We start from the raw sequence: 16,738 nt of genomic DNA, 5'->3' as shown, positions 1-16,738 counted from the left end.
TGGGATCGGGGAGAGGCAAGGGATAAGGGAAATTGGGATGAGAAGGGGAATGGAGAAGATGGGATCCCAGCCTGCAGACAGGGACATGAGACCCTAAGATGCAGCGGGGTGAGGCACCGGGAGGGGAAGAGGCTCGGATACAGGCGGCTGCAGGCAGCGGGGTGGGGGGATCTGTGGGTCTGGCCGGCCTGGGAGCAGAGCGGCCGGGCGCACACTCTGCGCAAGGAGCGGGGCCGGGGCACCCCCTTGCCGGGCGGGGGTTGCGGCGGTGCCCGCGGCGGGCGGCTGGTGTCGGGGGCGGGCAGGGGCGGGCGCCCCCGGGGCGGGCTGCGGGGCGGGGGGGAAGGAGGAGCGGCGGCCGCCGGAGGATGGGAGCGGGCGGCGGAGCCGGGCAGCGGCGCGGGGGCAAGGCCGGGAGCGCGGCGGCATCGCCCGCGTAGGGCGGCGCGGGAGCCGGGCGACGCCGCGGCCATGGAGAGGGCGAGCCCGGCGGCGGGGAAGCTGAACGCCGGCGGCCGCGGGGCGGGCGATGGGCTCGGCCCCGCCGGGGGAGCCCAGCCGCGGGCTGCGGCGGCGGGCAGCGCGGAGCCGGGCGAGCTCATCGGGCGGGCCCTGGATTTCAAGAGCGAAGGGGCGCAGTGCTACAAGGACAAGAAATTCCGGGAGGCCATCGGCAAGTACCACCGCGCCCTCCTGGAGCTCAAGGCTCTGCTGCTGCTGCTGAGCCAGGAGCCGCCCGGGCAGCGCCCTCCCTCCGCTGCCGCCGCTGCCGGGCTCAGCGAGGAGCAGCGGCAAGCGGTGGAGGCCATCGAGGTTGACTGCTACAACAGCCTGGCAGGTCAGCGGGGCGAGGGGCGGCGGGGACCCCACACCTTCCCCGGCAGCCCTCCCTTCCCCTCCGCAGCGCAGCGCTGCCTCACTTCTCTGCTCATTTCATCTCCTTTCCTTCCTCCGCCTTCCATTTTCATCGCTGCTCTCACGCCGGGCGCAGAAGGGGCTGCCAGTGCCCCTCTCGCTGCCAGTTGCCCCAGGTAGCGCTGGCTGGGTGAGGAGCTCAGGCTCGGCCGCCCCTCACCCTGGGGCTCGGCTCCGGCCCTTCCCCGCTGGCTGGTCCCCGTGCCTTGCCCCTGGCCGTAGGTGATGGGGCGGACCGGACACGGCGCGGCCGTGGGACGCTCAGACTTAAGAAATTGTGGGTTGTGGGCCGGCCGAGATTGCGGGCTCCGTTTTATCCTCAGCCCGAGATGTCCTTCAGTGCCTTCACCGCAGCTCCCGTTCGGGTGCCTGTAATTAACAGTATTACAGGGAGGGAAGACTCCTTCTGCCACATCTGATGTAAGGAAGGGGAAGGGTTTGGGCGCCACTGCAATAGCTCCAAATAGTACTAGATATAAAAAGAATTTTTTTCCCTCAGCCATGAAAGTTGAAAGCAAATGTAGTCCTGGCTTCACGCTAGCTGCCAGTCATCACTGTGGTTAGTAGACATTTGATCATCGCTCCCTTTGCTCCCTGCTATCTGTTTAGAACAAGTGCTGCAGGAAGATGGAGGGGAGCAGTGGGGGGGGTTAACTACTTTGTAGTTGGATTCTGAAGTCCTTACAAAGACAGGACTCCTGTTGACTTCAAGGGTCTTTGCCCAAGCAAGAGCTGCAGGATCAGGGGTTATTTTTGGTCCCTAGCATCTCATGGATTTTTTTCTTTCCAAGCCTGAAAGCATCTCTAAAACAAGAAATCATGCCTAGGTGTGTACAGGGAGGAGAGCGTTCATAACCTGGGCAAGGTGCACAAAATGTCAACCTTAATAAAGCTCTGTTGTTTTCCAGAAGGATAACAGGTCACTCATCACCCTTTATATCCTTGGAGAAAAAAATGGCGAAAATCAGGATGTTAGTGTGTCAGCAGTCACCATCACTTGGCTTTTGGGCTTCTAGACAGAGTTGGTTAGCTTTGTTTCCTGTTGTCTAGTGCTAAAAAATAGGTGCAGAATAAAGCAAATGGTTTAAAATACCAAGCCAGCATCTTCTCTTGTCTTAATCCATGCCATTCTGTTGTACTTGGTATGTCTTTTGGAATGTAATGGGGGGCACAACTTAGCTCCCTTTCATCATGTTTTCTAATACCGTTCCTTCAAAAGCCTGTTGAAATGGCATGGAGGGAGAAGCAGGTGAGATTCCAAAGCGATACCAGAATTGCAAAGCTGTAATTTTGTCTCTTTCCAAATTTCTGTTCATGGGCTTATTAAAAATCCGTTATATTTGGTAAGGATCATTTGGTTTGTACAGGGTTCTGCAACGAGCCTATAATATTCTGAACATTATAGCTTGGTGAGTTCCTGGGCTTCAAAAAGTACTCACAGGCAATATCTCTGCTAGATACAAACGAGACGTGGCAGGTAGAAGGTAAATGAAGGAGGAGGGATGGGATTTGTTTCTGTGGCACTTTCTGCTGCGTACACAGGTTTCACTTGCTAGGAATGCGTCTGCTCCTGCTGATGAAGTTGTCCTGTGCAATGGTCATTGTCCAGCTCATCTATTTATTGTTCTGGGTGCGTATGGGGTATTTTTTATTTTTATTTTTTTGCTGTTGGTTGTATTGGATCTCATCAGCAATAGCAATCAGTGTGAGAAACGTGCTCCATCTTTAACGTAAATTGGAACAGATTTTTCCCTAAATTTAACCAGTGTGAACGCAGGAGGAGATGAGCATAATTAACCCTGGAGTTGCAAGCAGTGCTTTCCCTGAGATAACCTCACAGCAGGTCAAGCTGTCATTTTGCACAGGCAGTTGTCACATGTTTTCAGTAGATGGCATGCACCAAGCAGAGAACAGCATTTGTCTCAGAAATGTGTAGCTTCATGTGTGTCTGCTGGGCTGTCTGCAAGCAGTGCTGAAGAAATCCCCTGTATGATGGAGAGGGGAGTGTGCAGTTAAGCTGGAACTGCAGTATTGCTACTCCTATTCCAGTCCCAGAGCTCCGATTCTAGCAGGAGCATCTATGAATTCAGGTCTGAAGGGAAGAGGGGGGAGGGCGTTTCCCCAGAAATGTCACAATAATTAGTATGTCTTTCTAATGGCAACTTCAAGAGGTGGAGCAGTGGGCAGGGGGGTTGGAACTTGATGATCTTAAGGTCCTTTCCAACCCTAACTATTCTATGATTCTATGACTTTATTTTCTAAGTGTGGTGCAGCAGAAGCCGCACAGTGGGCAGGGGCACCAGCACATACTGTTCGGGTTGAAATCAGTGTTATTTGTCGTGAGCAAAAGTGTTATTTGTCGTGAGCAGGGGGGTTTGCTTCTGAACACTGACTGGGTGCCTAGAGCTGTTTTTAAAATAAATAAATCTGCATAGTGCAGCGAGCATAGCAGCACTACATGTTAATTCTAGAGAAAGCAGTTTTCCCTTAGCTCTGATATGTACCCAGTAGCATTAGCAGCTGCCATCCGAGTGTCCTTGTTATCAAGTTCTTTTAGCACCTCCGCTTACTCTCTAAGCTTATCATTTAAGAAACCCACCTTGCTTTTGAACTGTCATTTGTCATGTGGCCACCACACATCCACCTGTCAGAGATGTTCTGTGTTACTGATACAGATGCGCGCACACAGACACACACACACACACACATACACATACACTTACTTGTTTAGAAGCAGCATACCAGTCAGAGGAGGGCATCAACTATATTTAGGTAAATATGCATTTAGCCAAAGAAGTAGGTGAGAAACATGCACCCAAAGGGGATTTGGGTCAATCTCCTGGGTCAAGGCTGGGGTTGTTTTTTGTTTTAATCTGACAGATTACATGAGTAAGAACATGTGGGCAAACAGTAAACTGTTGTCAGTGCCTGTATTGCCTCACAGAATGTAAATTTAGGCACAAACCTGCACACAGACTGGTGTTTAGCTGCACTTCTTTTGTAGAGCATCTTCAGCAGGCAGTTCTCTTACCGTGAGGTATGGTGGCCAGCTCTTTTCTTTCATTGGAGCCCCACAGTGTTCAGTGTGTTTTGTGAAGTCCTGTGTTGTAGAGCTCAGTGGCACCCCCAAACCTAAACAATTTAGCCTATTTCAAAGGATCCCAGATCCTGGGTTTTGAATTCTCATTATTTTATTTTTGTTTTTACATTTTAAATCAGGATTTTCACTGCTTGCCATTGGCAATACTGTTCATATTTCTTTCACTAAGCTGCTAGCTAGGCTTCAGTTTAAGCTCCAAGGGTTTTGCCTACCATGTTCTTATACAGGCCTGCTGATACTCCTTCATCTTACCACAAGTGTCTCCGATAAATGTCACCAGAGGCAAGTGCAGCAGCATGGTCAAGGCTCCCAGAAATTGCTAGGGAAGGCAAAGATAAAGCCTACCAGCAGCATAGAGCCTTGCAGAATGAATGCAGGGTTGTAAGGCAAACAGTCCTTTCTTTATGACTCAGTAACTGATGGTCTCTGACCTTGAGGAAGTCACTTGACCTTTTTTTCCCTCACTAAGCCCTACTGAAAAATAAAGAACAGGGACCGCAGTCTCATCCTGATGGTGCATTCAACTGGGTTTCCCCCAAACACGTTCTTTCTAAAGAAGATGAATGTATAAAAAACGCCTACAGAAAAGCGACTGGCCAAATATCCCTCAGGTCTTAGTTGCCTTTCTACTCCTACAGTATCTTTGGTCTAGAACAAGCTTAAATACTTTATATAATGCATGCAGGTAGGGATTATTTACCTACTACAAATGCAACCATTACTCTCATGGAACACAATGATTATTTTATTCCAACAGTATTGCCTAAAAGTTTACAGGGTCAAAAGGGCTATGTCTGCTCTGCAGAGAAAAACAAGTCCTAGTCGTGCCAAAGCAGTAAAATGCTAAGAGTAAGCATAGTTTTAACCTTTTCTCATGAGGGAGTGTTGCAGTGTGATAAGCAAACCTTTGTTGGTTTTCCTAAGTAGGCAGAAATGCAAGAGCTAATCCTGGCAGGAGAAACAGAACCAGAGGGAGAACTGGGGAGCAGGAGTGGTGCTGGGGGATCTGGGTTTCTAATCTTCCCCTTCTGCTCTAACCAGTTGTAGTATCTTCACCAGATCTTTCCATTCTTCAAACCTCAGTTTATATTTCTGCATTTATGACTTCGTGGGGTTACTGAACGGCTTTGTTAAATACATGAATGCAAATGAAATGTGTTTATATCCCCATTCAGGTGTGTTTAGTGTACTATAGGAGTCTTGGCAGGAGCACACACATAACCTGCACAGAGTATTTAAAAGTGTAGCCATGCAAGATGCATCTCAGCCTGGATAATGAGGTTTTTCTACACTGGCAGAAGTGTGCACTGGTACCATTCATTACTATGTGAAGGCCATAGTCACAGTCCCACAAAACATGGCATTTCTAGCACTGTAGGAACCTCCTAACCACCCCTGGTCACTAGCTCCCAAATGTCACCAGTTGCACAGACTTTGGTGAGCAATCTCACTGGGAAATCCAAGTAAAAATACTTATAACACTTAATACAAGCAGAAATATAACTAAACGTGAGAAAAGCTGGTAAAACTTGTCTCCACTGACCACCCACTAGGACGCCTGACAAGGAGTCTCTGCTAAAATCCCCTCTCAGTATATAGCTGTTAACAAGTACAGACTCTACCAGGACACATGGTGCTGTGGGTGTTAAAGCAGCCTTGGACTGTTGCTTGATGTGAAGGGGTTTTTATGCGCTGCATCAACAAAAACCACCCTCTGTAAGGATGCTCTGCAGTGGGAAAGAAAGCAACAAACAGAGCACGTCTGCACTTTCATGGATTGAGGGGGGGAGTTTCCCAACACTATGGTCAGCCAGAGTGCATGGGAGTATGTTGTTTTACAGGCCTGATGTAATTACTGCTCCTGGTAGGTGACACTGCAGCAGAGAATAAACACAGATAAGTATGTGTGGGTTTTTTAGTGATAGGCCTAAACCCTGATGTACTTAAGAAAAAAGTGGGATTTGAAGAGCCATTGTCAAGAGCTACTCTTCAGAAATGCTCAATATTTACCTTTTATTTTGGAGACCAAAATTCTCTCTGTTGAGGGATTTTCTTGTACATTGAGAGGATAGGTTGGAAATACATCCAGATACTAGGGGAGGAGGAGGGATGAAGAGAAAGGATGTCAAGTTGCCACCAAGCTTGTTTTAAGTGATACATGTCTGATAATGTCCCTCTTATGGAGGCAGGAGATGCGTTTTCCTCTATATACATCACTATTCTTCCCAAGCTGCTTCAAAACTTGAGGCTCTGGTGGGGTTTTTTTGCACTCACTTCTACCACGTTAAATCCCCTTTGCATGATGAGAGCCTGTTCCAGCTGACCTTGTCACCATTTGCCTGAAACAAAACACAGTACTGAGAAGGTACAGATCTGCTGGCCAGACTGCTCCGAGGAGCTGCACTCTGGGTGAGCTGAGATCCATCCAAGTCTAGCTACAGCTTACCATGGGGGATGAAGCAGGAGATACCAAAAATCACAAGGCTTCTTCAAGACCAGAGTGGTGGTTAATTTGTTTTTATCTAAAGAGTACTGGTTGTTCTCCACCTTGAGAACAGTGATATGTTTTCTCAGAGTTCTGTAGCAGCACATGCTGCCAGCTTTGCTCCATCCTCTTCTGAAATGCTGTCCTAGAGTGTCCTCCAGCAAAAGTCTGCAACGAGTCACAGGCTCTTACACAGGTTTCCATTAGTGCTATGCTGAAGATGGTTCAGCTGGTTCAAAAAAACAACGCCAAAGCTGGTTCCTAGTCTGTTGTGAAATACACTCATGAGTTTCATGGTTATCTCCTTTCCTGGGAGCTGGACCACCTCTGCATGGTTCAGCACATGGAGCATCCTTCTGCTCTTCCTGTTCACTTGGCCTCAGACTCAGGAATTTCTAACCCAACTCCAGACCTGTTTTCTCCAGCCTTTCTCCTAGAACTGCTTCCCAGTTCAGCAGTACCTCTCCAGTTCCTCATCAGTGTCCTCTGAGCAGGGCAACTGGTGCTCCGAGAATGAAAGGCCATCAGAAGTTTTCACATTAGGATTTTAGGATGAGATCTAATGCATGCCTGTTAAAGAAGCTGCTGTGAGGAAAGGAACAGTAAAAGTAAACAGTATAAATAAAAGGGGAGGTCTAAATTTTGCCAGGTCCCAGTTTCTTCTTGACATTGTGCCATCTCATGGAAAACAACAAACAAAAGACTATGAGACTGAGGAAACAAAATGAAGAAAGAGAAAATACCTAATGAAGTTTTGAGAAATTTACTGGCTATTTATATTCTTCCCTTTTATTTCATGGATGAGAAAATTATATAGAAGAAAGATTACTGTTAAAAATCGTTCCCAGATTACTCAGGCGACCATATAAGTCTAACATAATAGACTAACACAGAGTTAAAAATGCTCTGAAAAAGAGTCAATATTAACTATCATTAACTAGAAAGTTGTTACAAATGGCTGCTCAGGAATCTGTCTCCTTTTGTTCATTCCTGCACTACATCCTGGATAGGAAACAGCTTAGGACATTGATCGATGAATGCAGGTAAATCTTGTGATGGCATGGAGTGTTACTATTCTGTTCTCTTTAACAAAGGTTGTAGAGTCAGTTTCTGGAAGCTATGCTGGAATTGCTGAAGGTAACTTCAGCTGGGGCATACTTACTTGTGTGAAGCTAGGAGGTGGTGGTAGGACGCTGTTCTTACAGGCTTACCAAGGCAGCTGTGAATGCCTACCATTGAAAGTGGGGTAGGAGCAAATAAGTCCGTCTCAGCATAGCCATTTGGAATTTAGGACAGCACTAGAAACAATACTAAGACAATTCATGGAAATTAATTGGGTACAGTCACGTTTTCTCTCCATGATAACCCAATGTAGAAGTGACAGCCGGGAGCTATGATCTTTAGCTGTCATAGCTTGATGTGCCAGACCTCCTCTGTTACTATCCATAGGCAATAGCTAATGTCACGCTGTTAACTTCAAAACCCACTCCATTCTCCCCACTCTCCAAAATTCTTGACACAACATCACCCTGAGGCTCATAGGCTGGATAGCACCATCTGCTTCTCCTTGGCTTTGTCCCATGTACCCTGTTCTTCCATCATAGTTCCCAGCTCAGGAGGCAAGGCTGCTTATGCAGTCCGTGCCCTTACCCTTTGAATTCCTGTACTTGCTCTTCCAGTTGCAATGCACTTAGTTAGGCTTTCTGACTTCCCAAAATTTTGTCCCTTTACAGACTTCCCCCATTTCTGTTCTTCCAGTGAGGTGCTCTCATCCCCTTTGTCCTCATACTCTGTGCCACAGCACCTTGTTGTGCCTGATTATTTTGAGCTGATTTTGCCTGCAGTATTAGTGCAGGTTGGACCTTCTCTCTCTTCCTGGCTCTCCTCAAGGCCCATATCTGGCTGTGACACCTGCAGGAAGCCAGTCTGTTGGCGTTGTTTACCTGTTTATGTATAACATGGAGGAGCACCTCTCTAAAACAGCGTGTACATGTTCCAGCATGTGACTATATTCCATATCTTCACACCCTTTGTCAGTCATCTTGATAAAATTACCAACTTCTCTGATCAGGGGCATGAATTTTAACACTTGCTTGTCCTATGTAGCCATGATCACGGGTTTGCCCATCACACCACCACATACTAATCCTGAAAGCCACATAGAATCATAGAACCATAGAATAGTTAGGGTTGGAAAGGACCTTAAGATCATCTAGTTCCAACCCCCGTGCCGTGGGCAGGGACATCTTACGCTAAATCATATCACCCAAGGCCTCGTCCAACCTGTAAGTCACCACCCCTAAATCATTCTGCAATAGCCTCCCAACAGAAATTGAGGGGTGGGAAACAAACAATCTCATGCTGTTTGTACCTCTAACAGTTGTGGATCTGTTTGCCAAAGAACCCAGGATTGCTTGGTAAGTCCCAAGTCCCAGGCTCCTGACTATCATGACATCTCCATCCTATTCACTTATATGTACCGTAAACAAGGCAGGAACTGCAATTCTGTACATGTCCCTGGGTGGAAAGAACACCTTTCTTACACTGCCACATAAGCCTTTCAGGATGCAGGACACTGATTGTTAATTGCAAGGCTACAACATTTTTCCTTCTCCAACATATCCATGTTTGACAGGTCAAATCTCTGCCCTTCTAAAGCAAATACTTTTCTAGCCACTGTTCAGTATTGCCTTTCTGTCTTTAGTAGCAGCACTGCCCATTGCACTTACTTGCTGCCAGTTTAGGGGGCTGTCATGTAGATTGTTCTGCATCGATGGCAACAGCAAGTCCTTTCATATCAGAGTGGCAGGCAGCAAAACTCTGCTAATCCAGCTGTCGATCTAGTTGCTTGGGAGCTGCTGGAAAGGAGCACCTGGGTCAGCCAGCAAAGAGCCACCAAACTCCCAAATTTTCATTCCAAAGCTCCTGTGATGCCCTGATTACAGCTATCAATTTTCACACTTCTGGTGTTATTCTGGCCTGGCCACATCAGAGACATCTAAACAGCTCATTTCCTACTCAAGGAAACTCAAGTGAGCGATGTACCTTGCTGTAAATCACCTTATTGTGTAAAGCAGGAGGGTTCAGGGAGAACCTAATCAGGTAGTGGTGGCAATGTGCTACCCATCTGATGCATCTGTGAGGCTTAGCCTCATTTCAGGTCAGCCCAGTTGGATGCTGCTTATCCTAGGTCTTTTCCAACTGGAAAGACTTAACTCTCGACTATGAGCAGCAGAGCTGTTTACTGCTACCTGAAGCAGATGGAGAGGAGAATACAAAACAAGCAGCGGGGTATCCTTCCCACACTCCCCAGTATAGTGAGTGGGAGAGGAAATTTACTCCTGGAAGCAAATTAAAAACAGAGGAAGTGTCTGGGACTCAGCATTTATGTCAGACCTTTAGTGCTTCCTTTGGCTATTCCTGGGCTGATGTGTGGGCTGTGCTACCTCTACAGCTAGCATCTAATCCACAAATTCACCCTGATATGAAAAGCATCTTTATGATATAAAGAAAGATCTTTCAACCAGCTGCAGGGAAGAAGCTGTGAGAATTCACATTCTGGCTCAACTCTTGCTCCTAGAGAGGGAGAGGGCAGAATTATATTTTATCCACTCTTTCAGAGAACAAATCTGTGGAATGACAGTAGCCTTTCCTAAAGAGGAGCTGCCTGGGGAGGTCATCACCTTACCCAGTTTATCTTGCAAAAGTAGAAGGATGAGGGAAGGAGTCTGTTATGATGCTCTGGAAAGCCATCATAAGTCAGCCCTAGCCTTTGTTCTGCAAAGGCACCTTTTTCTTGTGTGGTGTTTCAAAAAGAATCAAATCAGAATCTCTGCCCAATGCCTGTAGCAATGATTCTCTCATCAAACAGCATGATGCAAAGTTAAGCCTCAACTCTTTTAGTCACCATATTTTTTAATACTAATGTAATTCAAATCCTAGATTACTATCCTCTTAAATGCTTTACAGTGATTAATTGCTTAAGACATGATAGTGCATTCATTTTGCAAGGAAACCAGAACAGCAGAAGATGTTGTGCTATAGATACCTATATTGGAAGTACAAAGAAAATGCTTTCATTTTCCTTTTTACATTCTCTGTTGTGACAGAGCTCAAACTGAGGCAGCTCAGGAGCTTTGCTCGTACGTGGTGGTGGAGGTAAATTGAATTAATAGTTTAATACAAAATAATTTTTAAAACTCATGGCTGATTAACTTGAGAGTACAGTGCCAGAAGGTGTCATGGCATTAAAGAACCTAATAAGGTTAGAAAAGAAGGCTTAGACACATAACTAATCAGAACATTCACTGCTGTATTAGACAGGATAAGAACTGTAAAGCAAATATTATATTTTTATGCTTGATAACCACTGCTAACTGGTTTGGATTTCAGAATAAACTTCTCTGGGATTTTCATTTCCATGGCCATGTCACATAAATGACTCAGTCATCCTGTGATCAGCAAGCATATTCACATCCTTTTCCTCTTTGGTTGTTTCCAGCTCATGAGCTCACAATCTAGCAAAAAGTCTTAGTAGTCCCAAAGAGCATGGTCTTAAATTTGGATTACCAGCTTCCATCCCAGGTAAATTTACTGCTGTGTACTAGATGATGTAGTTCTTTTTTTATCACATTGTTGTTCTTGTCCCTTTTGACAGTACCTTCCAACTTCACAGTCAGTAGGGCACCCCTACTTTTACACTGGGTATTAACAAACCATTAAACAAGCTCAATTCTCAATTTAATTCCTGAGGTATTCTACTAGTGGTTTTACCAACATGCTTGTCAGGGCAACCCATTTCACCTTCTTTAGACACCACATAATAGACTGTTTTTTCATCTTCCCTAACCTGTAAAGGCACAGTCAAGAGAGGGAATTTTATTAGTGGCCTGATTCAGTGCAATGATTCTGGTGTTCCTGATGCCTGGAAACAAGCTCTCTACTTGGGGTGGAAGTTACCCTCAGTGTACGCCAAATCACACATAGGTGCTGCCTAGAATTCTTGCACAACCAGCAATGCATTGCACAGACATGGTTTATGATGGGTTTGTGAATGACCAGAGATCTTTACCTGAAGCACTTTACCACCGTTTATATTAAAGAGCAGACATCTTACTAGAGGACTGGCTTTTGCTCCTGCACAGTTCAACCCCTGACTTTTTCAAGCGAATAATACACTGAATCATCCCTCTGGTTTTTAGTTTATTCATTTTCAGCCTGATTTCCAAAGGAAATTAGTCATGACAAGTGTGTTTCCTGTGGCCTGGCAGTCCTCCCCTCTCAACAACTTTCAAACCTGTTGGCCAGCTAGATTTGAGGTACATGTCTCAATGGTACTAAGTTTATAAGGTACAAATGGAGGGCAGCAAAGAGTCAAGAACGCTAGAGGCCCATCTACATGAAAGGGTGATTCTTAAGCTCACTTTACATCATCTGTCAAAGCTCAGCCAGGTGATACACGCTGACATAGCCAGGATCAACTGGCGCTGTTCCTGACAAACCACTCTTTTCTGTAAGCTTGTTTAGTGCATTTATTTGAAGAAAATGAAGTTGAGAACTTCATTTTATAGCTATGTCTATTCAGTTAGATAGACAACAGTCGACTTGGGCATCCTCTTGATCTTTGATTCTGTCGCTTCTCCGCTCCATCCCTCCCACAAGAGGCCATAAAGGTTTCTCTCTTTTTCAAAACATCATTAAAATGGAAAGGCTTGGGGCTACACTGAATCTGGATAAAGCACATGAATGTGTTACTATTTTAATGAAGGAAATGTTCCTTCTTGCCATTTGACCATCTTCCCCAGCTGAAAAGTCTCATCTGGCAAGGTTCAAGGGAAAACCAAAAGCATTTCAGTTCCGATCAGTTATACATGGTATGAATACACAAGGAGGTGGCTCAGAGACAGCCTGCTCTCAACTCCTTAGCAGACTCTGCAATTGTCAGCTCTTTCATGTGTCCCAGAAGGTGAACTGTGAGCCGCCACAGGGCACAGCACACAGATGTCATACAGCCATGTCATCATGCCTTGTTTATGGTGCAGGATAAAGTGAATCTTTCATCCCAGACTGGACATGCTGCAGTAAGCCAGGCTTGAGGCAGTCGTGACATGCACAAACGTCAGTGACTTCATTTGAGAGCCTTCAAGCTGTTCCAGCTGCATTTCATAGTCCTGCTGTCAGTTGTTTGAACCACTGAGCAGAGGATGCTTTACCCTTCAGTAGAGAAGGCAGCTTGCAATCCATCACTTCCTCCAAAGCTTCTCCCTATTTAATCACCTCCTTGTCTCAGATGGGTTAAAAAAAAAACCCATCAATCCATTAAGACCTTAATTTCATTGTGTAATATGTTCTAGTAAGAATCATAAAATATTTGACAGCACTTGTTAGAGATGGACTGCTGTTGAAATCCAGGCACCTACCAGATGGTCGTTACCATCTAATGTTGCTGATCTCTGATAAAATTCTATGTACTTTTCCCCTGTGAAAACAACTCAATAGACCAGATTCCCCCAGTGGGTGTCAATAGCAGCAGGAGGCCAGAGGAGGAAAGGTTACGGAGTAAATCAGGTGCCACAGTGAGAAAGTAAAGCAACACAAGGTGAACAAAAGCAAACAGGGAGGAAAAGGCAGTGGAATAAACAGCAACTGGAACAGTAGATCTGAAGGCAAAAGTCATATTGGCTGGACTAGACTGGACTACATGAGTACCTTGACAGGTCAAAGATTACTAGATAAATATGAAGTCAGAGAGGAGAAAACCTCCAGGGGATTTAACCTGGCAGATGAACAGTAACAGCCTTGGCAAAAACAAACAGAAGGGACTTCCATCTCCTCTAATGTGGCTTCAGAAGGAGCTAGTATTTATGGCTATTATAGAATCAAAATGATCTAGGAGTTGAAAGCTGACTGAAGCTCTTGCTCTACTAGTGCTTTGCTAGGACTTCTCTTCTTGCTGGGAAAATCAAAGGTATGGAGATTAGACAATACAATATGAAGATCATAGAATCATAGAATGGTTAGGATTGGAAGGACCTTAATATCATCTAGTTGTAACCCCCCTGCCATGAGCAGAGACATCTCACACTAGACCATGTCACCCAAGACTCTGTCCAGCCTGTCCTTGAACACTGCCAGGGATGGAGCCTTCACAACTTCCTTGGGCAACCTGTTCCAGTGCCTCACCACCCTCACAGTAAAGAACTTCTTCCTTAGATCTAAGTTTAAACCCATTACCCCTTGTCCTATCACTACAATCTCTGATGAACAGTCCCTTTCCAGCATCCTTGTAGGCCCCCTTCAGATATTGGAAGGCTACTATCAGATCCACCTTAAGCCCTTCATTTTGGTAGAATGAAGATTTGCTGGTATGCAGCTGGGGGCAGATTTTGGCTTCCGCAAACAATTCTTGTTTGCTTGACATATACGTTTTAGCTACTTCTTTAATAGTACCATAGCTAAGAATTTTCAGTAATTTTGGTTTTGATTTGAAGGACCAGTAACTACAGGAACTGGTAGGTCAAAATACTCTTTCAAAACAGAAGCTATGAGGATCACATGAAAAGTTTGCTGAAATTTCTTACTTTGTAAAGCTTTGTTCCTCTGAAGGAAAACTGCAATATTATATCACTGGTTTGTGACACCACCCCCACCCCCCCACCCCCCCACCCCCCAAAAAAAAAAAAAGGCATAAATCACCACAAATTTGCTTTAAAATAGTTTAAGAAATAATAATTTCAAAATAATTAACACTTCTAAAGAGCTGCAGTCCTGGAAATTAGAGGTTACTTAAATGCTAACATATCCACGTGCCTGGCCAGGATCTTGCTCCGATGTCCTCCAACAGGACCTTCTGATAGGAATTAGCACTAAATGCCAGCTGTCAAGGAGAGGTTAGGACTGTTCATGCTCCGAGTGTTTCAGGGCAGTCAATAACAGAATTGCAGAGCTGAGCAGCTCTGAACAATTTGAGAGTCTTCCATCCATACCCATGTGTGGTTCAAAGATACAGATAAGACATGTCCCAGATAACATTTGGTTAAGCTGTTCTTAAACAGTTGTAAAGCTAGGATCCTTCACAAGTTCCCCAAGCGGTTTATTTCAATGCTTCACTGCTAGAAAGTTCTTCCTAGCTGAAACATAAGCCTTGTTCTTACTTCCAGAGTACAAGAAGAACAGATTGCATCCTGAATATACTGTTCTTTGCATTACAGGATTGGGTTTTGTTTTTTTTTGTTCTTTTTACATATATGAACACTGTTAGCCTATCTTCCCTCACTGTTTTCTTGAGGTGTTATATTCTGTCTTCTGCGCTCTCTAACTGTTTCGCTGGTATACTTACACAGTGGGTTTTGTTTGGTCTTTTTTTCCTGCCTAACTGTGGGACATTTATCTTGCCCCTGTTGAATTACATCCTATTTTTATTGGGACATGACCAGTTTGTAGGAATTCTTTGGAATTCTACCTGTTTTTCAACATATGCCAGCTCCTCACATCTTGGTGTTATCTGCAAATTGATGAGACAGGTTGCAGTCTGTCATTTAGGTCTTTATTGACAATACCAAATACCATGGGGCCTAGGACAGATCAGTGCAGAACCCTACTTAATATTGTCTTTCACTTTGTTAACAGAATTAAGTCTATTCATTTAGACTGTGATCCTTCAATTTGCTTAAGAAAATGTCACTAAAATTTGTCATTTGAGTAGTGTAAAAGCCAAGATACGCAATGTCTACTGTTTCTCCTTTATCTTCAAGATCGATCAACCTATCATAGACTAAATTCAAACTGATGTGTTCTGACAGCTCACATTAGCTGTTACTTATCTCTTTGTTATCAGCCCCATGCTCTCCAAGGGATGGCAGCAGGCAGAGTCCCAGGGTGGGCTGCCAGTCACAAAAAGCCTGACACACAGGCTCAGCAGCTCCTTTGAGAACTGCTAGATACCTCTTCACATGCGTGATGGTGGAAGCATCAGCATACTTCAGTCACTACTGAAGAAAGAGAGTCTTTCTCTCCTAGAAAAGCTAATTGGAACATGGAGGCAGAGTCTTTCTTCTGGAAGAGGTATGAAGGACTTGGGAGCAGCAGAGAACTGAAGGAGACCATGCTATATACTGGAAGGAAAGCATGGCCAAGCAGGCAAGATGGGGAGGAACGGCTGGTATCTAGAAATTGAGAGGCTGAGAAGAAGGGGAAGGCTGCTTGGGAAAGGTGGCTTTCTTTGGGCTCTCCAAACATTTGTGGATCCACACCTCATTTAGCATTAATCCCTCCCTATGGAGAGAGACAACCTGTCGTACAGTTTGGATTTTAATTTTCCACACGTTTCCCTGCAAGCAGAAACATACGGGCATGTTTAGGCATTTTTGGTATCTGGAGAGGAATAAATGAGAGCCACTAGCTGTAAAGCTGTACTGACATTCTGATATTCCCTTTTCATCCCATTAAGGTTGTCCGGGAAGTAGGAGTCAGCTGATCAGATTATTGCCAGACATTATCAAGCTGTCTATAATTAGCTTTATATTGGTGAGAAGCCAGAAAATCCTCTTTGTTTGCAAGCTTGGACTATAGAGAGAGAAGAGAAATATTTCATGGAAGAGATTGTTTGGAAACTGCAGGTCCTAATTAGTGTCTCAGCCTAGTAGTGAAACTGCATGCAGCATTTCTCTGGAAAAAATAAAAAAGCTTTAAATATCCTCTTTTGAGGAATGCTGGGTTGCATTCTAGAAAGGCACAGCACACATGGAGTTCAGTGCAGATATGGATGCTTTACCACCTCTGCTCTGTTCCCTTTGTGTGGGCTTCTTACACTCCTGCATGTTATATGGCTCCTTTTAGTGCCAATCTGGATTAAAAATTTTAACACAGGTTAAAGTGTAAATTAAAGATTGGGCTGTGCCATCCACATATAACCTGTGCAGTCTGCACACTCAGGATCAAGAACTTTAACTTCAGAGAAATTTGGATACACATTCCAGTAGTCCAGATCTTTTTATGCTGTACATTAAAGTTACAGTAGTTCAAGTCCAAATTTACTTTTAAACTAAGATAAACCTTTACATTTTCAGCATCATATTATGAAGCACATTCTGCCTGATTTATTTGAGAAATTAATTATAATTTAGATTACTAAAACGGTGGTGAAATTTTCAGTCTCACGTGGTAATGGCATCCCTTTTGATTCTTCAAGTGGGAACTGCAAGCTCTATCTGCTCTTTGTAAACACCATTTACACAGAC

The 16,738-nt window shown here is 44.8% G+C and overlaps 1 protein-coding gene across 1 annotated transcript in view; it reads left to right on the top strand.

Annotated features, from left to right (window-relative positions):
- The first annotated feature begins 398 nt into the window (after positions 1-398).
- TTC9 (tetratricopeptide repeat domain 9) overlaps positions 399-16,738 on the top strand; it is a 30,103-nt gene continuing 13,763 nt past the window's right edge. Inside the window, exon 1 of the mRNA XM_062630860.1 lies at positions 399-838. Coding sequence (XP_062486844.1) covers positions 472-838 — 367 coding nt within the window. The 5' untranslated portion in view covers positions 399-471. The remainder of the gene's footprint in view (positions 839-16,738) is intronic.

The sequence above is a fragment of the Pezoporus occidentalis genome, unplaced genomic scaffold (genome assembly GCF_034315485.1).
Source record: "Pezoporus occidentalis ecotype Australia unplaced genomic scaffold, CSIRO_AGI_Poc_V1 ctg36, whole genome shotgun sequence".
NCBI lineage: Eukaryota > Metazoa > Chordata > Aves > Psittaciformes > Psittacidae > Pezoporus > Pezoporus occidentalis.
Note: the sequence above shows the minus strand (reverse complement) of the source record. Positions and strands in the feature narration are given on the sequence as shown.